The 26,410-nt window shown below is 43.3% G+C and overlaps 1 protein-coding gene across 1 annotated transcript; it reads left to right on the plus strand.

Moving 5' to 3' along the window:
* The first annotated feature begins 326 nt into the window (after positions 1–326).
* On the plus strand, positions 327–23,476 carry Ttc5 (tetratricopeptide repeat domain 5). The gene is made up of 10 exons (XM_059273710.1): positions 327–402; positions 4,473–4,605; positions 10,730–10,941; positions 11,302–11,452; positions 13,187–13,278; positions 15,205–15,261; positions 15,946–16,092; positions 16,239–16,453; positions 19,736–19,880; positions 22,173–23,476. Exons 1-10 carry the CDS (start codon positions 352–354, stop codon positions 22,290–22,292), a joined length of 1,323 nt encoding a protein of 440 aa, XP_059129693.1. The 5' UTR covers positions 327–351; the 3' UTR covers positions 22,293–23,476.
* The last annotated feature ends 2,934 nt before the right edge of the window (positions 23,477–26,410 follow it).

Genomic DNA, 26,410 nt, shown 5'->3' on the forward strand with positions numbered 1-26,410 from the left:
GATTCTGGAATTTGGAAAGGAAGTTTATGAAACTGAAAGTGATCACAAACTCAATATATGCTTGTTATCCCAATTGGGAGCTGAGGCAAAAAAGTTATGCCAGCCTGGACTACATAACCACAGTGAGGCCAGTCTGATCTATGTGGTAAGATCCTGCTTCGAAAAAGCGAAGCAAAACAAAACCCAAAAGCGCATCTTCGAGCTACCTAATTTTGCATGAAGTTGGTTTGTAGCATGTCTCTGAGGGGCAGGCGGGCCTCCGAGCTCTAGATGTCGCTGTGGTTTCATCGTGAGAACGGCTGAGTCTCTGTGGTTACAAAGTTGGGGGAGGAGAATCCGGCAGTGGCTGGAATGATGGCTGATGAAGAGGAAGAAGCGAAGCGCGTCTTGCAGAAATTGCAGGTGAGGCTGTGAGTTAAAACCTTTGCCTGGTTGCTCTGGAAGGAGGAAGTGCAGCGGTCAGGGCCGGGGCGGCAGAGGACGGGGGTTCAGCCTGTGCTGCGGACTGCTTGGTGAGAGCCCGGAGGAAGTCCGCCGGGTCGGGATTCCTCGGTAACAAGTAGCGTGTAAACGAGTGGCAGGTCGCCTCGGCTGTTAACGGAGTTGTTTCGGTCTCCACAGCAGCCATTTCTTCTGCATCTTTCTGCTTTGAACTTGGCCACACTCAGGGATGGACTGCAGAGCAGCTGCCCTGGTTTGTTAGTTTTAGGATTTACTCTGTTAATCTCTTAACCCCACCCTCTCCCCAGGTGACTTTTGAAGAAAGGCAGAAAGGAGTTTCCTTCCACTTTGTGTCTCTACTTTTGTTTTAGTGATCAGGATTTTTCTTAATCCTTAGGAACTCAGTTTGTAGTCTACGACATCCTGGAATTTAAACTAGAACTATGCTTATATACGTCTAACCATTGGTTTGTTTGTTTCTTTTTTGAGACAGGGTCTTTTTTCGTAGCTCTGGTTCTTTGTCGGCCAGGCTGGCCTCGAACTCACGCTGATCCATTTGCCTCTGCCTCCCAAGTGGTGGGCGTGAGCCACCATGCCCCGCTAGTTCTAACAAATTTTAAAGCATTGATCAAGTTTCTTTGTTCCTTGGGTGCATTAAAATAACACTCAAAGCATGCACTTTGATTAACTTCATTCCTTAGTGTGACTGGCAGAAATCAGATTATTTATTTATTTATTTGGCAGGGTTTCTCTAGGTATCCCTGGCTGTCCTGGAACTCACTCTGTAGACAAGGTTGGCCTCGAACTCACAGAGATCCGCCTATGTCTGCCTCCTGAGTGCTGGGATCAAAGGTGTGCACTACCACCGCCCAGCTAGACATCAGATTCTTGATCCTATCCTCAGAGAGACTTTACACACACTATGTACATTTGCTTGTACAGGAAAAACAAACAAAACAAAACAAAACAAAGCTTTATACCAAATAGTGTTTGTCGAGGCTATTTGGAGTGGTTATGAAAATCACTTTGTATTTTCACGTTTTTCTACTCTCATTTAACAACTTATTTGTATTGCTTTTGCCACCACAGAAAACTGTTCAGTCCCAAAAAACCTAATCAACTAAAAACCAGACAGTAAGACCTCATTCTGAATTTGCGGCCATGCTCATTACATGACAGGAAGTTGGTTGTGACTTTTCTTAGAACTCTGTTTAAAACAATTCCAAAAATTGTGTTCCACAGACCATTTTGACCATTTTATTATAGAACTTGTTGAAAATCCTAACTTTAAGTATGTGCTCAAATCAGTCTCTGCAGGACCTGTTTTTCCTGGGAATAATATATATATATGTAATATTATATAATATATATTACATATATATATGAAAGTTTAAAAGCACTACTGAAGAAGGTGTCAGTTTATTCTCTTTATTCAGGCTAGGGCTTTGAATTACATACAGCAGATAGGGATTTGTTAATACCACTGTATTTAATGAGAGCCCGTCATGACCCCTGTTCTAATACTTAAACCCTAATCAACATGAAATTCTTTCCATTATGGGAATGCACCGTGGTGATTCCAGGCGGTGGTGAATGAATAGGACATATAAAATAAAATGATAGGCACGCTGAAGGAAACTAAGTGATTAATTGTAGAGGAGGGGAGGAAGAAGTTACTTTGGTTTAGGTGGTGTGCTGGTCAGTTTTTTTTTTTTTTTGTTAATTTGGCACAAGCTGAATCATCTGGGAAGAGGGAGCCTTAACTGAAAAAATGCCTCATTTGGCCTGTAGGCAAGTCTGTGGGGCATGTTTTGGGTTAATGATTGATGTGGGAGGAGGGCCCAGTACACTGTGGGCAGTGCCACCTTGGGCAAGTGGTCCTGGACTAGCCTGGAAAGCAAGTCAGTAAGCGGCACTCTTCCATGGTCTTGGCTTCAATTCCTGCCTCCAGGGCCTGCTTTGATTTGTTGCTGTGACTTCCCTGAAGGTTGATGCTAAGTTGTGTGTTTTCCTTACCTCCTCAAGTTGTTTTTGGTCATCTTCTTTTTTTTTTAATCACAGAAGTGGAAAGTAAACTAGGACAGAGAGTTAGGGAAGGTCTTTCTGAGAAGTTGGCATTTAAGCCCTTATCCCAGTGATGCTGAGGAGTGAGTCATTGGGGGATCTGAGGAAAGTATGCAGGTGCAGGGGGAAAGAAGGTCCAGGTGAGGGTGAACTTCATAGTTGGAGGATAGTCATATGGCTTGAGGAATATGGGGACAAGGAGGGTAAGACATGGAGTCTGTGGTGCAGTGGCTGTGGGAGGTCAGTTCATACTTTCTTGTAGGTATTGGACAAGAGTTAGATTTTATTGTCTGTAGTGGTGAATTCCTCAACAGTTTGTGATAGAGTAGAAGCAAATTGACCAGTTACAAAGTTATTGCAGTAGTCCAGTCACATAAGGAAGCTAGTTTAGTCTAGAATGGTGATAGTAAAAACAGGTGGATGACTTTAGGGTGATAGTTGATGTAATTTAGTGGAGTTGGGCTGTATGTTTCCTCTGTTATTTGGTTTCAGGAAAGATTAGTGAAATAGTTTTATTGGCATAACGGGACAACTTAGAAGCATTTAACATTTACTCAATGAGAAAATGCAAGAGAGTCAGAAGATGCCCCAAGCAAACAAATAAAATCTTCCAAAACCCTCCAACGATACCCAGGTCACCAGGTTCAGATTGGCTGGCTTGTGGTGGAAAACAGGCCTTCCTTACAGGTTGTCATATTTAGAGAGGCCATGTATAGCATGTATCAGCATGTGAAAAAATAATGCATAATTTTTTTAAAACAAGAAGTGGAGTTTTATTTTGGGAGTGTTTTGTTTTTCTTTTCTCTCTCTCTCTCTCTCTGTGTGTGTGTGTGTGTGTGTGTGTGTGTGTGTGTGTGTTTCTGGGGATGAGACCTGGAGAGCCTTATGCATGCTATCTATATCCATGAGAAAACAGTGCTTCTTACAAGTACATTTTTTTGTGTGTCGTCCCCCCCCCCCCCCCCCCCCCCCCCCGCACGTGCGCGCTTAATGTTTTATTGCTGTGAAGAGACACCATTACCACAACATCTCTTATAAAGGAAAGTATTTAATCGGGGCTTGCTTACAGTTTCAGAGGTTTAGTCCATTATCATCATGGTGTAACATGGTGGCATTCAGGCAGACATGGTGCTGGAGAAGTAGCTGAGAGTTCTACATCTGGATCCCCAGGGAGCAGAAAGAGAGAGACTCTTGGCTTGGCATGGGCTTTTAGAGCCTCAAAGCCTACCCTCAATGACATACTTCCCCCAAGGCCACACTTCCTAATCCTTTCAAATAGTGACACTCCCTAGTGACCAAGCATTGAAATCTATGAGCCTGTGGGACCATTCTTATTCAAACCACACCCCCGTTTTGTTTCTTTGAAACTGTAGACCTGGATGTAAAAGACTGCACCACCATGACTGATATTTAAAAAAAAAATTATGTATTGGGGTGCATGCCAGGGTACATGAGTAGAGGTCAGAGGACAGCTTGCAGAAGTTGGCTGTCTCTATACCATGTGGGTTCTGGGAGCCCAGCTCAGGTCATCAGGCTCGGCCACAGACGCTTGCCTTTACTGAGGAGGCCATCTCCCCTACTCAGAAGTCCAGCTTTAAGGCTAAACTGCAAAGTTTTGGGGACCAGAATAAGATAGAGTGGTCTAGTTGATTTTGGTTTATTTCAAGTCTCAAGGTGTCTGTTTCCCGCCTGTGGTGTGGTCATAGGGAAGCCCTGCTTGAGCTGTGAGAGATTGGTACATATGTAAATGCTGAGTACAAAGTGTGGGACAGCTTGGGACCATGAGATCCTATGGTCCTGGCCCTTTCTCCTGATGTGTAACATTTGATAGGACTGGGAACCTTCTTGTTGTGCTGTGCCTCATATGAGGCAAGAGAACCAGTGTGGCTAGGCCAGAGGCTGCACAGTTAATGTAAAATCTCCTTGTCTGGTACTCTCTGTTGAATGATTCTGTGTTTCTTTTCTAGGAACTGGTGGATCAACTCTACTCATTTCGAGACAGCTACTTTGAGACACACAGTGTTGAGGATGCAGGGCGGAAGCAGCAGGATGTGCGGGACGAGATGGAGAAGACCCTGCAACAGATGGAGGAAGTACTGGGTATGAGCACCAAGGGGCATGCGCCCTCCTGCCCTTTACTCAAGTGTGATAGTGCTTGACTCTTTCTCTGTGGACTGTGTGATATCCTGTGTGTGGCTGATGTAGGTTAGACCAGAGTATTGTCATGCTCCTGTGGGGGATAGGACTCTGTCACTCCAAAGGTTTGATTATAGCAAATGGTATAAAAGAATATACTTTCTGCAACAATCTTTATATGCTTACCTGATTTTTCTGCCTCTATTTTTTTTTTTTTTTAAAGACAGAGTCTCACTATGATGCCCTGCCTGTCCTAGAATTTGAATGTAGACTAGGCCGGCCTTGAAATCTCCTTGAAATCTACTGCTTCTGGCTCCCAGTGTTGGGATTATAGGCCTGTGCTACCACACCCGATGCTGAGGTGTTCTTAAAGATTCTAACTACTTCATTGGCTGAAGTCCTAATCTTTTAACCTGATACAAGTCCCCGCCGTCTCTTTCCTAAGCTCAGCTCTAAAGTCTTGTTGGCTGAGGACTTTTAATTATTGCTTCTATTTATCTAGGAAATTCTCTAGCTCATCCATTTCTTTTTGGTTTTCCAGTTTGATGGAGTGTAGAGTTTTAAAGTTTGTTCTTACGATTTTCTGGATTTTCTTAGCGTCTGTTGTGATGCCCCCTTTTCATCTATAATTTTATTAATTTGGACTTTCTCTTTCTGTCTCTTAGTTAGTTTGGTTAATAGTTTGTCAATCTTACTGATTTTTTTTTCAAAGAACGAACTATTCATTTCATTGATTCTTTGTAATTTATTTATTTATTTTTGTTTCTATTTTGTTTATTTCAGCCCTGAGTTTGATTGTTTCTTGCTGTCTACTCTTTTTGGGTGTTATTTTTTCTTTTTGTTCTAGAGCTTTCAGATGTGCTATTAAGTTTCTAGTTAATCTTTCTAATTTTTTTATATAGGCATGTAGTACTATGAGCTTGCCTCTTAGAACTGCCTTCATTGTATCCCATAAATTTAAGTATATTTTGTTTTCATTTTCACTCAATTCTTAAAAATTCTTTGCTGTGGGATGGTCTGTATGTCAAGTGTGGTGCTGATTGGTCAGTAAATAAATCACTGATTGGCCATTGGCTAGGCAGGAAGTATAGGCGGGACAAGGAAAAGAATTCTGGGAAGTGGAAGGCTGAGAGAGAGACACTGCCAGCCGCCATCAGGACAAGGAAGATGTAAGGTACCAGTAAGCCATGAGCCATGTGGCAAAGTAAAGATTAATAAAAATGGGCTAAATATAAGAGTAAGAGCTAGACAATAACAGGCCTGAGCTAATGGCCAAGCAGTTTAAATAATGTAAGAGTCTGTGTGTTTATTTTATAAGTGGGCCCTGAGACTGGCGGGACTTGGTGGTGGGAGCTGGAGAGAAATTCTCTAGCAACAAATGGCGTCCAACGTGGTGGCAAGAGTTTCCACCTAAAAACTTAGAAAAAAGATTCTAAAACGGACCTAAAAACAGCTTCCTAATTGTCTCTCTCAAATAAGCGGCAGCTGCCGGTTTGAGCTACTGGCGGGTTCCTAGCGTGCGCTCTCGACCTGCAGTATGGTGGGAATGAGGCCTCTGCAAGTAGCACATTAAACTGTGTGGTGAATTTAGCCTTTGCTAGTACAAAACAAAAAAAGAGGTTTCTGGGCTACACGCTACTTTGGTAAAAGTGTAGACCCACTATTTCTGAGAGTTATGGCTCCCAGAGCTGGCGGAAAGCGGACCGCCGCCATGTTGGGAAGCTGAAGTGGGCGGAACCAGCAGCCACAGCGCCAGTGCCGTTTCAGGCTTAGAAGGCTACAGTTTAAAGCAATAGGCTCACGCTAATATAAAAAAATAAGCCACGTAAAGATGGCTACCACACAAAGAATCTGGATTATGTTCTCTTTGATATTCGTAACTGCAGAAAAACATTTGATTGTAAAAGCTGTTGAGTTATGCCAAAATGTATATTTTAAAGGTACCTTGACTTCAAAATTTGGATATAAGGATATGTTGCTTTGGAAGAGAGTCTCTGCTCTTGTTTCCACAGAAAGCCAGAGACTGTGGATTTGTTCCAGATTAAGATACATCAGGTTTGACCAGCCAAGACCCCCTGAAAGGTCTCCAATGACACCATGGCCCAGATGATTCAACATCCAGAATGGTTTCAAGTCAACTGGCTCAGATATACAGCCTCACGGACTACTCCATGATCCTAAAATTTTCTTTCTGTCTCCAGAAGATACAGCGCCCCCCTCCAGCAGGAAGTAGTAAGAGAAGCTACGCCCAAATTCCCAAATATACCAAGCTGGCTTTAGAGATGGAATTGGCTCACTCCCCCTCTAAACCCAGACATATTGCTCAAAAAAAAAAAAAAAAAAATGGTTAAGAGATTCTTGTGTCCCAAATCAGAAGAGCCCTCTGCTGTGGGACAGAGAAAAAAACAATATTTTTATTTAAATCAGGTTGATTATAAATACAATCTCTTTCTAAAACAAAAAAGGGGATAGTTTAGATATGATAGGATGAAAGGGTAGATTAATGAACCTACTTTTAAAGAATAACAACTTGTTTAAAATGTTTTACATTGCTACAGATTTTAGTTTATTGATACAAATTTAAACTTAATTTTGTTATACTATATATATATTTCTATTCTTGTTTGAGGTATTATATTTATGTAACTCATTTAAAATTGTAATGGATAATTAAAAAATAGATTAATAGTTAGTCATCTATGATAATATTTGTAGCCATGTTAGTTAAGTCTTCTAGGTATACATAGATATATTTCAGATAGATAGGTAATCTTCAAACACTTCAAAGACCTACAGAATATGGCATTTAAAATGTTTTAAAAATTTAGACTTTTTGGACAGTGAGACATGTCTGCTCCTGACAGCACCGATTTACTTCAGAGAGGAGGATGGGCATCGAAGACACTCCATATGGAGTTTATCTTCACCTTGACAAAAATAGCCATTTGGGCAAGAAACTGTTCTTGCCTGGACTGTCTGATCAACTGGACATGCAGGACCCATAGAAAGGTGACCACTGAACTTTGCTTGACAAAATGGTCCTTCAGGTTCCTGCTTTGCAGAGAAATCTGCCAGACATTCTACAAGACACAGAGAAAAATGAATAAGAGACTCTAGGCCTGTGGGCTGAAGACAGATGCCCCAACTTTACAAGAGAACTTTGAATGACTGTCCAGGCTGCCAGCTGTCTCTGTCTACCCTACAAGACTCCTAAAAGTTGCTTATATCCTTCTCGATTTCTCAGGTAGTAATATATCCTTCTGAGGTCTTTGATGTGGTTAAAGACTGGATACTTACAATTTTCCTTAGTTATAATAAAAGATAAGTTAGATATAAAACCTTAAACTTACAAATATAAGATAGATAGGATCTCTTCTTTAATACTGTAACTGTAATTCTTGCTTGATAATTGTTTTGTTATATGTAATTTTACTATGTTAAAGTTAAAACCTTCCTTTTTAAGAAAAGAAAAGGGGAAGTGCTGTGGGATGGTCTGTATGTCAAGTGTGGTGCTGATTGGTCAGTAAATAAATCACTGATTGGCCATTGGCTAGGCAGGAAGTATAGGCGGGACAAGGAAAAGAATTCTGGGAAGTGGAAGGCTGAGAGAGAGACACTGCCAGCCGCCATCAGGACAAGGAAGATGTAAGGTACCAGTAAGCCATGAGCCATGTGGCAAAGTAAAGATTAATAAAAATGGGCTAAATATAAGAGTAAGAGCTAGACAATAACAGGCCTGAGCTAATGGCCAAGCAGTTTAAATAATGTAAGAGTCTGTGTGTTTATTTTATAAGTGGGCCCTGAGACTGGCGGGACTTGGTGGTGGGAGCTGGAGAGAAATTCTCCAGCAACAATTCTTGATTTCCTTCTTAATTTCTCTCTTGACCCATTTTTTCATTCAGTAGTGAGTTGTTCAGTGTCCAAGAGTTTCTATACTTTCTGTTGTTGTTGATATCCAGCATTAATCCATTGTGGTCAGATAGGATGCAGGGTGTTATTTCAGTTTTCTTACATATATTGAGACTTGCTTTGTGTCTGAGTATGTGGTCACATTTGGAGAACGTTCCATGAGGTGCTGAGAAGAAGGTACATTCTTTTATGTTTGGGTGGAATGTTCTGTAACCATCTGCTAAGTCCGTTTGATTTATGACATTATTTAACTCCAGCATTTCTCTGTTTAGTTTTTGTCTACGTGTCCTGTCTCTTGGCAAGAGTAAGGTATTAAATTTACCCACTGTCCCTGTGTGTAGGTCACTATGTAATTTTAGCTGTAGTGGTTTTTTTTTTTGTGAACTTTGATACCTTATGTTTGATGCATAGATGTTTAGGATTGCGGTGTCCTCTTGGTGTTACCGATAGGTGTCCCTCCCTAGCTCTTCTCAATGGTCTGGTTTCAAGTCTATTTTGTCATATGTTAAAATGGCTATACCTGCTTGCTTTTGGGATCCATTTACTTGGAATATCATTCTCCCATCCTTTTATCCTGAGTGATGTCTTCCTTTAATGATAAGGTGTGTTTCTGGGATGCAGGAGAGCAATGGATCTTGTTTTCTAATCCATTCTCTTAGTCTGTGTCTTTTTATTAGGGAGTTGAGGCCATTGATATTGAGAGTCATCAATGAGCAGTGTTTTTTGATTTCTGTATTTTGTTGTTATGTTGTGGATTCTCCCCCTCTTTTGATTTGCTGTTCTGGGATTATTTCTTCATGTTCTTGGGTATGGTTAAAACCCTCTACAGACTGAAGTTTCTCTTCTAGTGTCTTCAGTAGAACTGGATTGGTAGATAGATACTGCTTATATTTGATTTCATTGTGGGATGTTTTTCTTCTATTGTGATTGATAGTTTTGTTGGGTATATTAGTCTGGATAGGCATCTCTGGTCATTTAGAGTTTGTAGAATATCCTTCCAGGTCCTTCTGGATTTTGGAGAAATCCATTTAGAAGTCAGGTTTTATTCTACTGGGCCTGCTTTTGTATATTACTTTGTCTTTTTCCCTCAGGGCTTTTGGTATTCTTTTTATATTCTGTACATTTAATGTTTTGATTTTTGTCTCTTAGTTAGGGTTTCTATTGCTTTGAAGAGACACCATGATCATGGCAACTCTTATAAAGGGAAACATTTAACTGTGGTGGCTCACTTAGAGTTCATAGATTTAGTTCATTATCCTCATAGCAGGAAGCATGGTGGTATGCAGGCAGACCTGGTGCTAGAGCAGGATCTGAGTTCTATATCTTGATCCGCAGGCAACAGGAAGTGGTTGGATTGACTAGGTGTGGCTTGAGCATCTATGAGACTTCAAAGCCCACCTCCACAGTGACACACTTCCTCCAACAAGACCACACCTACTCCAACAAAGCCATGGTTCCTAATAGTGCCACTCCCTATGAGCTTATGGGGGCCAGTTACATTCAAACCACCACGTATGTGATCTGGTGCATTTTATTTAGTGTTCTGTATGCGTCTTGTACCTTGGTAGGCATTCCCTTTAGTATGGGGAAATTTTCTTGTATGATTTTGTTGGAAATATTTTCTGTGCCTTTGATCTGGGGTTCTTCTCCTTCTGTATTTCTATTATTTATAGATTTGGTCTGAGGGAGAGACCTAAGGGGATGGGTCCACACCAAGAGTCCCCAAGGAGTTGGAAGTATGATAGGTGGAGGAGCTCCTGTGTGTAAAGTAGGTTGCAGTAAGAGTAAAACAAAGACTGTGCCTGGAGAGACAGGGATGAAGTGGCTAGGTGAGCCCTGGGTCTGCACAAAGAGGAGTCACCAGTGAATGGAATCAGGTGGGAGGAAGGGCATCTGCAAGCCGGGAGCTGCGGGGCTGAGGCAGGAGCCCTAGTGATGGAGAGTAGTGAAAATCTCCTGCTGAGTCCCAACCAGCTGTGCCCACTGGGGGTCCCAGGTATAAAAAGTGTTTCTGGGTCTTGGTGGCTGACACAAAGGAATGGGGATGAGCTGGAAGGGAAGGTCAAGAGGATCCCCAGGAAGGAGCAAAGCTGGGTCTGCACTAAGGTTAGGTGGAGTCTCCAGCCGAGAAAAAAATTCCCTGGTGTCTCACTGCTCGATCTTTACCTCGTCTTCCTAGGTTCTGTCCAGGGTGAGGCACAGGCTCTCATGCTGAGGGGGAAGGCCCTGAATGTGACTCCCGAGTATAGCCCGAAGGCTGAGGCGCTTCTGTCAAAGGCTGTGAAGCTGGAGCCTGAGCTGGTGGAAGCCTGGAACCAGCTGGGTGAGGTGTACTGGAAGAAAGGGGACATTGCGGCTGCCCACACCTGCTTCTCAGGAGCCCTCACCCATGTGAGCTGCCCGTTCCCCACCCAGAGTTGGGAAGTTATGGATTCCTTTGGTTCTTGGAATTTCCTTAAGAGAAGATACTGGGTCAGAAATGAATCTGAACGGGGAGAGTAGAATCAGAAGGGAGAAAGGGTGGAGAACAGACCTGGGATGGGAAGAGAGGCCTGAGAAGGGATGAAGGAGGGGATCAGGTTTGGCCTGGGTGAGAAGAAAATAGCATCCAGGGTTATCCGTAGGCTTCGAAGGTGCACTTAGAGGCAAGAATTTAGACAAAAGAGTGGAATTAGGAGAAGCTGAGACCAGTGTGGAGCTGGAGGGGAGGTGGGGTCGGGAAAGTTGAGTGTGTGTCTCTTCCACGTACAGTGCAAGAACAAGGTCTCCCTGCAAAACCTGTCCATGGTGCTTCGCCAGTTGCAGACTGACTCCGGAGATGAACATTCTCGTCATGTCATGGACAGTGTCCGACAGGCTAAGTTGGCAGTGCAGATGGATGTCCTTGATGGCCGCTCCTGGTGTGAGTGTTAGGAAAAGATCTCCAGGCTGGTAGGGTAGTGGTGCTCCGCCGTGGCTACGTACTAGAACCACCAGGAGTCCAGCTGTGAAGCCCTAAACTTATTTATTTTTTTAAATTGTGTGTGTGTGTGTGTGTGTGTGGTGTGTCTCACATGCATGTATGAATGCCCACGCACATGTGAAGGCCAGAAGACGCTGCTGTTACATCCCTAGGTGGAGTTACTGATGTGTGCTGGATGCTTGGCTTGTTACATGGGTGCTGGGATCCAGCCTCTGCCCTTACGATTCTGCAGCAGGCACCCTTAACTGCTGAGGTGACCTTCAGCCCCTCTAAACTTATTTTGATGAGCTACCATTGGGACTCTTGGATCTCTTGATCTAAGACAGGAGACTTACGCTTCCCCGTAAGCAGTGTAGGGTGTCCTTGTTTACCTTCTATTGCTACGATAAACATCATGACCCAAAGCAGCTTGGGGAGGAAAGCATTTATTTCAGCATATAACCGTCCGTCCACTGTGAAGGGAAGTCAGGGCAGGAACCTGGAGATGGGAATTGAAGCAGGAATGCCGCTTACTGGTTTGCTTTCCAGCCTCATGGTTAACCGGCTTTCTTATACAGCTCAGGACCACCTGTCCAGGTGTGGCGCTGCTCACAGTAGGTTAGACCCTCCCACATTAATCATTAATCAAGAAATGTCCCAAGGACATACCTTCTGTCCAATTTGATGGAGGCATCTTATCAATTGATTCTCCCTCTTCTCAGATGACTCTAGCTTATGTCAAGTGACCCCCCCCCCAAAAAAAAAAAAAACCCAAAATCAGTGTAACACCCCCAACCCACCCCTAGCTAAATCTAGCACACAGGACTTTTGTCAAATCTGTTGAGAGTTCATGTTTATCTGTTTATCTCAGTAGAATTTTAACTAGTCAATACAGTGTAATACGTGGTTTGGGTAATAGATAGGGATTTTCAGAAGTAGACTTCTGAGTATCAGTACTCAGGAGGTAGAGGCAGGTGGATCTTTGTTAGTTTGAGGCCAGCCAGGGCTACACTGATGATATCCTGACTTGGGGGGTGGGGTGGGTGGGAAGGCTGGCGAGATGGCTCAGTAGTTAAGAGCACTGGTTGCTCTTCCAAAGGATCCAGGTTCAATTCCCAGCATCTGCATTGCATCTTGCAACTGTCTGTAACTCCAGTTCCACAGGATCTGAGGCCCTCTTGTGGCCTCCACAGGCATTGCATGGTGTCGTGCACTGATATTCATATACATAAATAAAAATAAGTGAGCTTTTTAAAAAGAAAATTCTGCAGGCACAAAACCTGCATTCACATTTTTTTTTTTCCTGCAGCAGGGCTTACAAAACCTCTCCCCCTCCCTGAGGATGTATAGGTAGTTAATGGTTGTTGGGGGAGAGAGACATTTTCTTTTGTGTTGTGACCACTGGTAAGGTGCCCATGCCACGGAGGGTTAAAATAAACAGAAAGATGGAAGTGGAAGAGGCATTGATTGGGAAGAAGGGGATCCGTGGACGTGGAAGGGGGACAAGAGACGGGTAAGGGAGGGCATATGTACAATCAAAATCCATCCTATGCATGTATGGAACTGTCATAGTGAAACTCATTACTATATACAGTAATATATGCTAATAAAAACTTTAAACATACAGACTTCCGAGAGCTGCTGGTCGTATCTTGGACTGGGCTCTGAGATGGCCCACTGCTGTTGCTCTTGCAGATATCCTGGGGAATGCGTATCTCTCTCTTTATTTCAATACTGGCCAGAACCCTAAGATCTCCCAGCAAGCCCTCAGTGCCTATGCCCAAGCAGTAAGTACTTGCGATCACCTGGGGCGGATGTAGAGGCAGCGGCCGGATCAGGAGCGGGTTATCCTTCCTGGGCTCCTTCAGGGAGTAGTGCTGGTGGAGATTGCTAGCAGCTCACGTGTCTACATAGGTGACATTTTATAAGATATTAGGGACGGTGCCTTGGGGACAGGTAACTCCTCGGGTTGCCTCAGTGTCTTACAGGCATGCATAAAGAAATCATGGAGCCTGTTCTAGCATGTTCATCTCTTTTTAGTAGGACCAAAAGCTCAGTAAAATATAATTTTAAAGAAAAGGGAAGCTCTGAAAATTAAGTAGTGGTTCCAAGATAAATTACATGACATGGCTCCGGGTCTCCCACAGTTAGGCTTAGTGTGCGCTGTTTCCAGGAAGCCACACAGTGGAGCTCACACGTCACTCTGTGGTCTAAGCCGTGTTTATATTGATGACACTTACCTGGGGGGTGGGTTCCTTGAGGCTTTGAGTGCCTGTCTCTTCACTGTCAGAAGGCTCACACTTACATTCTGAATGCTCTTTAGGTGGCCTTCATATTCATCTCTATTCTTTGCGGTCAGGTTTCTGTGACATAGAAACTTGTTGTTTAACTTACTCTAGCTCACTGCACCTTGTGGCAGAGTAAGGAAGCAGCTATGCTGAATTTATGCTTGTGGTTCAGAGACTGCCCAGAGGGCAGAGGAATTGTATTCTACCCCAAATTATATATTTATTTATTTTATAAACAGGGTCTCACTGTGAAATCCGGACTAGCCTCGAACTTGAGATCCCTCCATCTCTGCCTCCTTAGAGCTGGTGTTATTTATAGACATGCCTGCTCTTTATGCTAATTTTGTGAATACTTACATTTTCAAGACTATGCCTTCAAAATTCCATATTTGTCCTCTGCCTCATAGGTCTTTCTTTCTTTCTTTCTTTCTTTCTTTCTTTCTTTCTTTCTTTCTTTCTTTCTTTCTTCCTTCCTTCCTTCCTTCCTTCCTTCCTTCCTTCCTTCCTTCCTTCCTTCCTTCCTTTCTTTCTTTCTTTCTTTCTTTCTTTCTTTCTTTCTTTCCTTTCTCTCTCTCTCTCTCTCTCTCTCTCTCTCTCTCTCTCTCTCTCTCTCTCTTTCTTCTTCTTTTATTTATTTATTTTTTTGAGACAGGGTTTCTCTGTGTAGCTCAGGCTGTCCTGGAACTCATTCTTTAGATCAAGCTGGCTTCGAACTCAGAGATCCACCAGCCTCTGCCTCCTGAGTGCTGGGTTAAAGGCATGCACCATCACCGCCCAGCACATAGTTGTTTTTAGGTCTTACTCTCCTCTTCTGCATTTAAAAACATCTTTGAAACAGCTGTTTGAATAATCTTCGTTCATGTTGCTGTGCCCAGGCATTGAACATAATTAAAAAACCTCAGCACTGCAGTTTTTTCCCAGCACATTTCTCTGTGCTGTCTTACAGCTTTGTCCATCCGTTTTAGAGTCAGAATGTGACTTGCTGTGTCTGTATAAAGGAGCTTGATCCAGAGCATGACTTTGCCTACATTTGGAGCCATGCTTGTGGCAGAGGAGCTGGGTTAAGTCACTGTTTCTGCTTTAGGCTTTCCTCGTTTGTATCTATGTCATGACTTAATTAAAAAAAAAAAATCAGAATTATTTCATGTTTTTATCTTTCATCTATTTTTGTAATACTGTGTGGGTTAGTTATAATTCTATTTTAAAGTTCCACACATGCAGTCAGCTTTATATCTTCAAGGCTTCAGAGGCAGAGTGATGTTCCATGCCCTTAGATACTGATGAACAGCAGCGGGGGTAGAGATTGCATTTTGGCAAGGAAGAACCTCTAGTTTTTTCTAAGGAAATGGAATTTGGGACATGTTGAGCTTGGGTATCCTTAAAATCGAGTCAGGACGTATTGATGATCTTTTTATCCCATCGTAGGAGAAGGTCGACAGGAAAGCTTCTAGCAATCCCGACCTTCATCTGAACAGGGCGACGGTAAGGCCCGTGGGTGGCGGTCATCTGAAGGTAGACTAAAAAGAACATATAGGGGCTGGAGAGATGGCTTAGAGGTTGACAGCACTTGCTGCTCTGGCAGAGGACCTGGGTTCAGTTCCCAGCACCTATGCGGCTATAACTTCAGTTCTAGGGGACCGGATACTCCCTTCTGACCTTTGAGTGTACTGCATACATGTGGTGCACATACATACAGGCAAAACATTGTCAAATAAAAATGTCTTAAAAAAAAGACAGTTGAGCCTTAACTCCTGAGGGTAACCGAGTTAGTTATACAGGACAAAGTTGGACACAGACCATGAGAGAAAAGCCCGATTCTTCTTAGGAAGAACTAGCTCAGTTTGACCTCAGCCTGGAAGAGTCACTTGAGGGAAGGGAGGGACTGAGGCAGTGGAGAGGACATAGAGAATGGGGAGATGGCTTAGGAGGCTTCTGGTTTTAAGGATGAATAGAGTAACAGTTACCTAGCGTGCTTCACTGCTTCAGAGTCTTGGAAATGAGTTTGTCTTTGCACCGTCTTCGCTTTGGCCCAGAGGAAAGGTGCTCAGTGTAGGACGGGAGCATGGCTGAGGGGCAGACCGTTTTCTCTAGATTCGTAGTCCACGGTAGCATTTCCTCTGCATAGGTTGTTTGTCTGTACTGATAATCTGGCTTACTTTTCTACAGTTACATAAATATGAAGAGAGTTATGGGGAGGCCCTAGAGGGTTTCTCTCAGGCGGCAGCACTGGACCCTGCGTGGCCAGAGCCCCGGCAGCGAGAGCAACAACTCCTGGAATTCCTCACTAGGCTATCCAGCCTCCTGGAGAGCAAGGTAAAGATGGCTAAGGACTACTGAGCTGTCGGTCAAATCCAAAAGGAATAGGGCTAGGTGGTGGTGGCCAGGTAGGCAGGTTGAAAGAAAGAATCGACTCAGTCAGTATACCAGTTTCCAGCTGATCTGTTTTCCTTCTTTTGCAGGGGAAGACAAAACCCAAAAAACTTCAGAGCATGCTGGGAAGCTTGCGTCCAGCCCATCTGGGCCCTTGTGGCGACGGGCGCTATCAGTCAGCCTCTGGGCAGAAGGTGACCTTGGAGCTCAAGCCACTGAGCACGCTGCAGCCTGGTGTGAACAGTGGTGCTGTGGTCCTGGGAAAGGTGGTGTTCAGCCTAACCACAGAGGAGAAAGTCCCCTTGTGAGTTTCACCTCCTCCTCCCTGTGAACTAACCGCTCTTACTTCCTGGCCTTTTTTGGCCAGTAAAGACATTTTACAAATTACTGACTTTTATTACTTTATGGGACCTGCTCCATGTGCAAGCCTTGTCTAGGAGATACCTAACAATCTCTTTAATTAATTATTATTATTATTTTTTACAGCAATACAGTTCTGTTATATTTATTTTGTGTATGTGTGTGACAGCTTGTGCGAGTTTTTCCAGCGTGTGGGGTCCCAGGATCAAACTTAGGCTGCTAGGCTTGAGCGCTTTGACCCGATGGGCCATCTTGCTGGCCTCTAACAGTCTGACGACGGAGGCGTTTGTGGGTTCTGCCATTGCCTGTTGTTTTCCCCTTTTGGTTGTTTTGGTGCTTTGTGAATTCCTAAATTGATTATCTGAAACTGACAGGTCATTTAAAAAAATGCATATGAGTGTTTGTCCGTATGCATGCATGCGTGCTGTGTGTGACGTTCAGAAGGTGTCAGCTTCCCTGGAACTGGAGTTATGGATGGTTATACGCCACCGTGTAGATCCTGGGAACTGAACCCGGGTCCTCTGCAGGATCAACAAACGCTCTTAATCGACGAGTCATCTCTCCAGCCCCCTTGACAGGTTGTTTTTAAAGTCAGACAGAGAAACTTTAAAATTCTTCATTTTCTTTGAGTGTTCAGGATCATAGAGTTGAAGAAAGACAAATTTGGAGTCTGTTTCTAGATAGTTCTGGAAGGTGAGCTTCAGGTTAGAGTAGAGGTCTGGTTGGGATCTTACCTGGGGTCTTGCTTTCGCTTTCAGGGTTGTTCTGTTCTGTTCTGTCCTTTTCTTTTCCACCCCCTGCCCTATCTCTTTCTCTTTCTTTCTTTTTTAATATACAGATAACTTGTTTTCTGACTTATTGTTACTTAGTTTGCTCTGTGTGGCAAAACAAAACCAGCTCTGTATTCTCATATCTGTAGTTCAAGAATTGTCTTTTCAGGCAGGGAACTTGTTGAGCAGAGAGATTGCATTTTATTATTCATTTATTTGGGTTTTGGCATAAGTGATTAGGGAGGGAGGAAAAAATGGAAAGGACACATGTAGAGCATGCTTACAGTCCAGGAAAGGAGGGAGTTAGACTATTTACTGAGAAAAAATTTAAAGACATTTCATTTCACATTTCATGTGCGGATGTGGGTGTGCACGTGCCGAGGAGCATGTGTGGAAGTCAAAGACGAATCTGGGGAGTTGGTTTCTCCCTTCCACTATGTGCGTCCTGGGGATGAACTCAGATTGTCAGCCTCAGTGGCTGGCGCCTTACCCACGAAACCATCTTCCCAGGAAAAAAATCTTGAAAACCCTGGAGTTTTCAAGTACTATGAGTACTTGATGAGTACTGTGCCTGCTTGGTCCTTCACACACTTCTTGTTCTCTGGTTGAGTTCCTTCTTTTCTACTGCAGTAGTTTGTTTATTTGGGCTAGCCTCAGCCCTGCAATGATACCTTCCTATCTCCCACACCCACCTTTGTCTTCCAGACGCTGGGTCACAGGCTTGTGATCTGTATGCAGTGGACCACCACTGTCTCCACGCTCCTGCTATATGGTTCTATAGCATCCCCACTTACCTTTCTTCTTCCTTTGGAGGCAGGTCTCTCTGTGCAGCTGTGGCTGTCCTAGAACTCACTATGTACAGCAGGCTGGCCTTGGCCTCATAGAGAACCACCTGGCTCTGCCTCTCAAGCTGATGTGCACCAGCATGATGGGCCTCTTTTCTTTTTTAAATTACCCCCACCCCCTTTTTTATTATGTGTGTACATGTGATCATGCATGTATTGTGCCATGGCATGTATGTGAAGGTCAGATGACAACTTTTTGGAGTTGGTACTTGTGTGACAGATTTTTTTTTTTCCTTGCAAGACCCAGCATACATGTCTACTTTCACCAGAAAGAGAAGCCAGGACAGACAAAAATAACGATTGCACCAATGTCCGATTTGGTGAACCAATGAGTCTTTTTTTTTTTTTTTTAATTGCAGTTACAAACAGGAGTATGGGTGAGGGGTTACTCACATGAGCAGGCGTGACCAAAAGCACCTGCGTCACCAGAAAGTCCACTCCAGCATGGGTGATGACTCCTGAAAACTGAAAACTGGTGCTCTCTATGGAGCAGCATGCATTCAGCACATCTCTCTCTTTCTGAAGTTTGCGTAGTCTACCCACTGCAACTGTTTACTCCCTTTTACCTTATTGGCCCTCAAGAATCTTCCACTTTTTATGTCCTCCTGCACATGTGGCATGTTGAGGATGGTGAACCTTCCCTTCCCTCTTGGAGTCCATGTTTTAATTAGGAGGGAATGCTGCAGTTGGGAGATACATGCCAGTTCTCTGTACTGCACGTGTTCTGAGTTTGATCCCAGGCAGTAACCACCTTTACCTGCAGAGCCATCTTGCTGGCTCTATGGCTTATGTGTTCATTAAAACATTTTTTAAAATTTCATTTTGTGTGCATGAGTATTTTTCCTGCCTCCCCTCACCAATGCTGGGATCACTTGTGCTACCATGTTGGGATTGGTGTTCCTGTTTTAACTAGCTGGTTTTCCCTATTTTCTCCCTGTTTTTCCTTATTTTCCCTTTTGCTTTTTGGAATGGGGTTTTACTGCATAGTCCAGGTTGATTGTAAATTCTATGTATTTCAAGATGGCCTTGAACTTGGGATCTTGTGAGCTTTCTGTGTGCTGGAATTGTAGTTATGTCCCAGCAATCAAACATTCTCCCACCAAGCTACTCCCCAACCCAAGTGGTTGTGTTTTTATGTGACTCCTGCTAGATTATGGGTCATTTACAGCTGGATTAGTATTTTACTGCTAACAGTGCTTGATATGTAGTAGTTAATCAAAGTTTGTGGAATCAACCTAAATTGATAGTGATTGTAGAGGGTTTGGTTCAGTTTACGTTAGTTAAATTGTTAGGCCAGGAATAATGATCTAGTTGCAATATTTTGGGTTAGTTTGTTACTAACATTTATTGAATGACCTCAGTGTATATGTGTCTAAGTTCTTAGTAAAGTGACATAATTATTGAGCCTTGTTAATGTTTCCTAAAGGTATAAAACCCAAGATAAATGAGGATTCAAATGTATATAGTGGATAATAATACTTGTAGACTTCTAAGTGACCAAGAATGTATTCGTTATTTTGCTGTATTTTAAAACACTGTTTCTATTCTTTCCTGCCCACAAACCTTTAATGTTTTTTCTCTCTCCCTCTCTAACCCACATGAACCTGGAAGCACCTTTGGCTTGGTGGATTCAGATGGTCCTTGCTATGCAGTGATGGTGTATAATGTGGTGCAGAGCTGGGGAGTGCTCATTGGGGACTCTGTAGCCATTCCTGAGCCCAACCTTCGGCATCACCAAATTCAGCACAAGGGAAAGGTGAGTAATGTCCAGGAGTCTCTAACGCACCGTCTCTGTAATAGCACCAAACTTCTCTCTTCAAAACATGGAAGTAAAAGTAATGCATGTGTATATGATAGGTATGTGCTTCTGTGTGCATGTACTGTATATGTGTGTGATATGTGTTTGCTTTTGTGTGTATGTACTGTATATGTGTGTGATATTTGCTTTTGTGTGTATGTACTGTATATGTGTGTGATATGTGTTTGCTTTTGTGTGTATATACTGTATATACATGTGTGTGATATGTGTATGTTTTTGTGTGTATGTACTGTATATACATGTGTGATGTGTTTGCTTTTGTGTGTACTGTATATGTGTGTGATATGTGTATGTTTTTGTGTGTATGTACTGTATATGTGTGTGATATGTGTTTGCTTTTGTGTGTACTGTATATGTGTGTGATATGTGTATGCTTTTGTGTGTATGTACTGTATATGTGTGTGATATGTGTTTGCTTTTGTGTGTATGTACTTGTCTTACAGACCGTAGAAATATGGTTGTATTAAAACACCAGGACCAAAGGCAGCTTGAGGAGGAAGGGGTTTGTTTTGTCTTGTACTTCTGCATCCCAGTCCTCCAGCAACTGGGCAGGAACTGGTGCAGAGACTGGAAGAACTCTGCTGACTGGGCTGCTCCTCGGAGGTTTCTTACAGCACCCAGGACAGGCGGCACCGCCCATGTGATAGGCCCACCGCCCACGTGATAGGCCCGCCCCATCAATTATTAATCAAGGAAATGCACTACAGGCTGGCCCACGGGCCATCTCATGGGAGCGTTTTCTCGATTGAGGTTCCCTCTTCCCTGATGACTTTAGCTTGTGTCAAGATGACATAAAAACTAGCTAGCAAGCCGGGTGGTAGTGGCGCACACCTTTAATCCCAGCACTCAGGGGGCAGAGCCAGGAGGATCTGTGTGAGTAGCCTGGTCTACAGAGTGAGATCCAGGACAGCCACCAAAACTACACAGAGAAACCCTGTCTCGAAAACAAAACAAAACAAAACCAAAAAAACAAAAAACCTCCCCCCAAAACCCCAACTAGCTAGCATAGTACTATATACACACATGTGTAATATGTGTGCTTTTGTGTATGTGTATTATACACATGTGTGTGTTTGTGTGTATATATTATATATGTGTCTGATGAGAACATTGGTGTGTATGTATTATATATATATGTGTGATATGTATGTGCTTTTGTGTATATTATATATGAATGAGTAATATGTGTATGTTTTTGTGTGTATGCGTCATATTTGTGTGTGTGCTTTTGTATGTATGTATTGTATACATGTGTGATGTATGTGTTTATGTTTTATATATATGTGTGTGATGTGTGTGTACATTTGTGTGTATGTATTATATCCACATATGTAATATGCATGCTTTGGTGTATATGCATTGTATACATATGTGTGCTATATATGCTTTTGTTTATATGTATTATTTACATGTGTTTTTTTCTGTGTATTTACATGTATATGATATGTGTGTGATTTTGTGTGTATATTATTTATACATGTGTGCCTTCATGTGTATTATTTACATGCATGTTTGCATGTGTAATATATATTTGTATTTACATACATAAACGTAAATTTATATATAAACATGTAAACTTATTTACATATATAAATATGTAAACACATATAGTTGTATTACACCCCTATTCTTGTTGGGACTTTGTTAAAAAACAACAACAACAACAAAAACCAACAAACTCGTAAGAATTTTGCTGTGGCTTAGAAAAGCCTGCTTCACATTGCCAATCAAGCATTTCTTGGGTGAGGTTCCTCCAGTAGCCCACACAGCTCAACATCCTTCTGAGCTGGGAAGATGAGCTGGTCCCTTTTCCGCTGTTAGGACGGTGCTTAAATTCCTTTACGTAGTCTGTTTCTCATGAACATAAAAAAGAAGTAATCTTAATTTGTACTTGGCAGTTTTAATTTGGGGCTTTACATAGAGACTAGCAAGTTCCCCGTGCTTCTGGCTGGCTGCTATCTGTTTCTAGAAACTGTGGAGAAGGGCAGATTCTCCGAGAGCTGGTGGCTCCCTTTTCTCAGGCCGGGCAAGCAATTTGCTTTTCTTGAATGGGGGCTGTCATATTCTTACACCTGTATTGCTGGTGTCGTGTCCGTCTCAGGAACTGTCTTCTTTGTTCACCTTTATTCAGTGTAAGATAGAGGTGAGGGGAGTGAGCGTGCAGGGGTAAGGGTAGGTGGGATAAGTTACTTGACCTTGGTCTGTAATGAGTTGGCCTGTCTTTTCTAGGAATATTCCTTCTCCAGTGTGCGAGTGGAGACGCCTCTGCTCCTGGTGGTGAATGGAAAGCCACAGAACTCCAACAGCCAAGCCACTGCCACCGTGGCTTCCAGGCCACAGTGTGAATGACCTGGCGGAGGAGTGGAGGCCCAGAGAGAAGCTCACCGGGGTGTTGTGAATGGAGAGTTCTCTTCCTCTGCCCTGTAACATAGTTGGAGGCTCTTTTCCCTGTGGTATCCCAGCCATCAGCAGAGCCGTCACTACCCTGGTTTAGTCCTCCTGCCTCCTCAAATGTGCTGACTGAGAGGGAGGACAGAGCACTCAGAACTGTTGGGACCCTGTTATGGGAGACTCTTTCCCCAACTTTGGAGATGTTTTGACAGTCCCAAGATCCCTGTTGTTGCCTCCTTCCTGAGTCTAATATGTATGTATATATCTGTTTACTATTTATTGCTGAGGGGCTTAACTTTTCTATCATTTTTGAACATTTTTTTTTTTTTTTTTAATTTTTAGATTTAAATTCTGATGGGTGTGGTGGGACACCTTTAATCCCAACACTTAGGAGGCAGAGGAAGGTAGGTCTCTATGAGTTCGAGGCTAGCCTGATCCTAAATAGTGAGTTCCAGGCTGGCCAGGGCTACATTAGTGAGACCCTGTTTCAAAAGAAAAAAAAAAAAAAGAAAAAGTTCTTCCTCTTCCTTAGTGCTGGAACAAAATTAAATTTGTTTGGAAAAAACTTACCCTATAGTTTTGTCTCCTTATTCTCTCCTGTTATAAGGGTTCTTGGTTTTAAGATCTCTAAAGTCTGTTGGAATGACACTGCTCTCTTTGAGTATTATACAAAATAGTTTATCTGCAATTGCAGGCCGTAGAGAGCCGCTGGTGCTGGGAACTGAACTCAGATCTTCTGTGGGAGCAGTTTGTATTCTTAACTGCTGAACCAACTATCCAGGCCTAAACTTTTACTTATTTTGTGTGTGTGACATACATGCAGCTGTTCACGCAGGTCTACATCCCCGTGTGCATGAGTGAGGAGGCCAGAGAAGGGTGTGGGTGCCTTCCTCTGCCTTGTTGCCGTGAGCTAGTGTCTCTCACGGAACCAGAAGCCAGCTGTGTTGGCTGTCTGGCCATCAAGCTCTTCAGATCTGCCTGTGTCTACCCTCCAGTACTGGAGTTCCAGGCACGTGCATCTGTGCTGGGCTTTTTACATGGGCACTGGAGATTTGAACACAGGTCCTCATGCTTGAGAGCAAGCTTTCCTAGCCACTAAGCCATCTTCTTGGCACTCCTCTGCCTCCCTCCCTCCCTCCCTCCCTCCCTCCCTCCCTCCCTTTCTTCTTTTAAATTTCTTGTTTTGCTTTTTTTTGAGACGGTTCTCACCATGTAACCTTAGCTGGCCTAGAACTCATTATATAGACCAGGTTGGTCTTCAACTCAGAGATCCACCTGCCTCCACCTCCTGAATGCTGGGATTAAAGACGTGGATTGCTATGCCTGGATCGCCATGCCTGGCACTACTGGGGTTTTAAAACAAATCCTGTGATAATGTTTGTGTTTAAGAACATTGAAGTTGGCTGGAGAGATGGCTCAGAGGTTTAAGAGCACTGGCTGCTGTTCCAGAGGTCCTGGGTTCAATTCCCAGCACCCTCATGGCAGCTCAAAACTGTAACTCTAGTTCCAGATCACACAGATCGTACATGTGGTCAAAACACCAACATACATTAAAAACAAAAACAAAACCAAACCAAAACAAAGAACAATGAAGTTGATAGCATAGACCACTTCTTTTTTCTCTTTTTTAAAAAATACATTTTACTAGGCAGTGGTGGTGCATGCCTTTAGTCCCAGCACCCCAGAGGCAGAGGCAGGTGGATCTTTGGAGTTCGAGGCCTAGCCTGGACTACACAGAGAAACCCTGTCTCAAAAAAAGAACCAAAAGAAAAAAAAAAAAAAAAAAAAGGCTTTAACATAGGACTATTTGACTATTTTGTTTTGTGTGTATGTGTGTGAGTGTGCGTGTGTGTGTGTGTGTGTGTGTGTGTGTGTGTGTGTGTATGTGGTATGTGTGCACATGTGTGTAGAAGCTACTGGAAGGTGTCAGCTATCACACTCTTCACCTTATCCTTGAGCAAGCACAAATGATACTCCTGTCTCTACCCCTACAACATTGGAGTTTCCTGAGTCTGTGTGGCCATGGCTGGCTGGCTTTGTGGGTGCTGGGATTTTTATTTACTTAAATTTATTTTTTATTTAAATTTAAAAATAAAATTCATTTTACATACCAACCATAGATCCCCCTCTCATCCCTTTTCCTGATCCCCTCCCAACCTCCCCTCCCTCCTCCCCACCCAATCTCCCCCCTCCCCCCAAACCCGCCATCCCCTCCTCCCATGGAGAGTCAGAAAAGCCTGGTACTTTAGTTGAGGCAGGACCAAGCCCCTCTCCCCTGCATCAAGGGTAGGCAAGGTGTCCCACCATACATAGGTAATGGGCTCCAGAAAGCCAGTTCATGGGTGCTGGGGATTTGAACTCAGGTTGTATTGTAATGCTTAAGACACAAGCACTATCAACCCACAGAGCCCTTCCTGCAGCTCATAGCCCACTTCTGAGTCAGCAGCAGAGTAATTACAACAACAGGCAGGAGTGTCGGCTACAGAATCAGAGTGCCTGGGATCAAATTCAGCTCACGTGCAAACGCTATCCCAGTGTCCTGGACTATGTGTTGAGCCCACGATGACTCTAATCTCACAGTAGACCTACAAGGTAAGTAGCATCCTATTTTATAGATGTGGACATGAAATTTCACAGTAATCGACAGATTCTCTCCTTGATCAAGCTGTGGTGAGGCTTCTCCAAGCTCCTTTTGCAGCCTTGTCTTGTAAAACTTTAATAAAAGACTAATGCATTATTTAATTTATTCTTTGTATTTGGTTTTTTAAACTTTTATTTTGACTTACTTATTTAGATTTATTTTTTTGTGTGTATGGGTGTTTTGCGCCACATGCATGTCTGATGCCCAAGGAGGTGGGTACTGGGAATCGAAACTGGGCCCTTTGTGAGAACAAGTGCTCTTAACCACTGAGCCAGCTCTCTAGCCTTGTATTCATATTTCAAATTTGCACACAAGTAGTGTGTTTCATCATGACAATCTCATGTAGACTTTCTTTCCATTGGGCCTTTCCTCCCACTTTATCACTCTCCCCTCTGATCCTTCCCATTCTCCTTTGGGTCCCCTTCTTCATCACACCACTTTTTTCATGTTGTATCTCCCCACTTCCCCCTAGATTTCCTTCATTTAATTATGTGCATGTATGCATATCTGAGTGTGGGCATGTGTCAGTGAGTGTGGGCGCCTGTGAAGGCCAGTGGTGGAGCCCCTTGGAACTGGAGTTACAGGTACTTGTATTCTGCCTCATGTGGGTGCTGGGAGCCAAATTGGTGTTCTCTATGACAGTGCTCTGGTCCTCTGCAAGAGCAGCAAGTGCTTCTAACCACTGAACCATCTCTCCACCTGCCATATCACATGTATTCTGTCTCTCCTCCCCATTCAGATTCCTCTTTTTTTTTTTTTTTTTTCTTTCTGGAGCTGAGGACCGAACCTAGGGCCTTGCACTTGCTAGGCAAGTGCTCTACCACTGAGCTAAATCCTCAACCCCCCCTTTTAAAAATTAATTAATTAATTAATTTGTATACAGTATGCTAGTGTGTCAGAAGAGGGCACCAGATCTCACTATTGATGGTTGTGAACCACCATGTGGTTGCTGGGAATTGAACTCAGGACCTCTGGAAGAGCAGTCAGTGCTCTTAACATCTGAGCCATCTCTCCAGCCCAGATTCCTCTTTTCTTGCAGTTCCTTTTCTAGTATTGATACCTACATTCATATTCCGCCCCCCCCCCCCCCATATATGCACGTGACATAAAAAACAGGATCTGCTTGTAAAGAGAGAATGGTATCTGCTGTTCACTAGTCTCCTTGAAAGTCCTGCTGAGACAACTCAAGACTGCAGCAGGAGTCTGCTTATCTGCCTTAAGGCTTCCTGTCTCCCAGCCTCTTGGAGGGGAAGGGCCTAATTTGATAAGTGCCAGTTAATCGTGGGCCAGCTTTCTTCCTGCTGTTCATAATCACTTTTCTCTTTGGGTATTCCCTCATTCTTCCTGTAAGACTTCATTGCTGCTGGGCAAGCTGAAGTTTAAAATGGTTGAGTCATGCTGCAATAGCATATTACTTATTATAAATAAATCCTTG

The sequence above is a fragment of the Peromyscus eremicus genome, chromosome 9 (genome assembly GCF_949786415.1).
Source record: "Peromyscus eremicus chromosome 9, PerEre_H2_v1, whole genome shotgun sequence".
NCBI lineage: Eukaryota > Metazoa > Chordata > Mammalia > Rodentia > Cricetidae > Peromyscus > Peromyscus eremicus.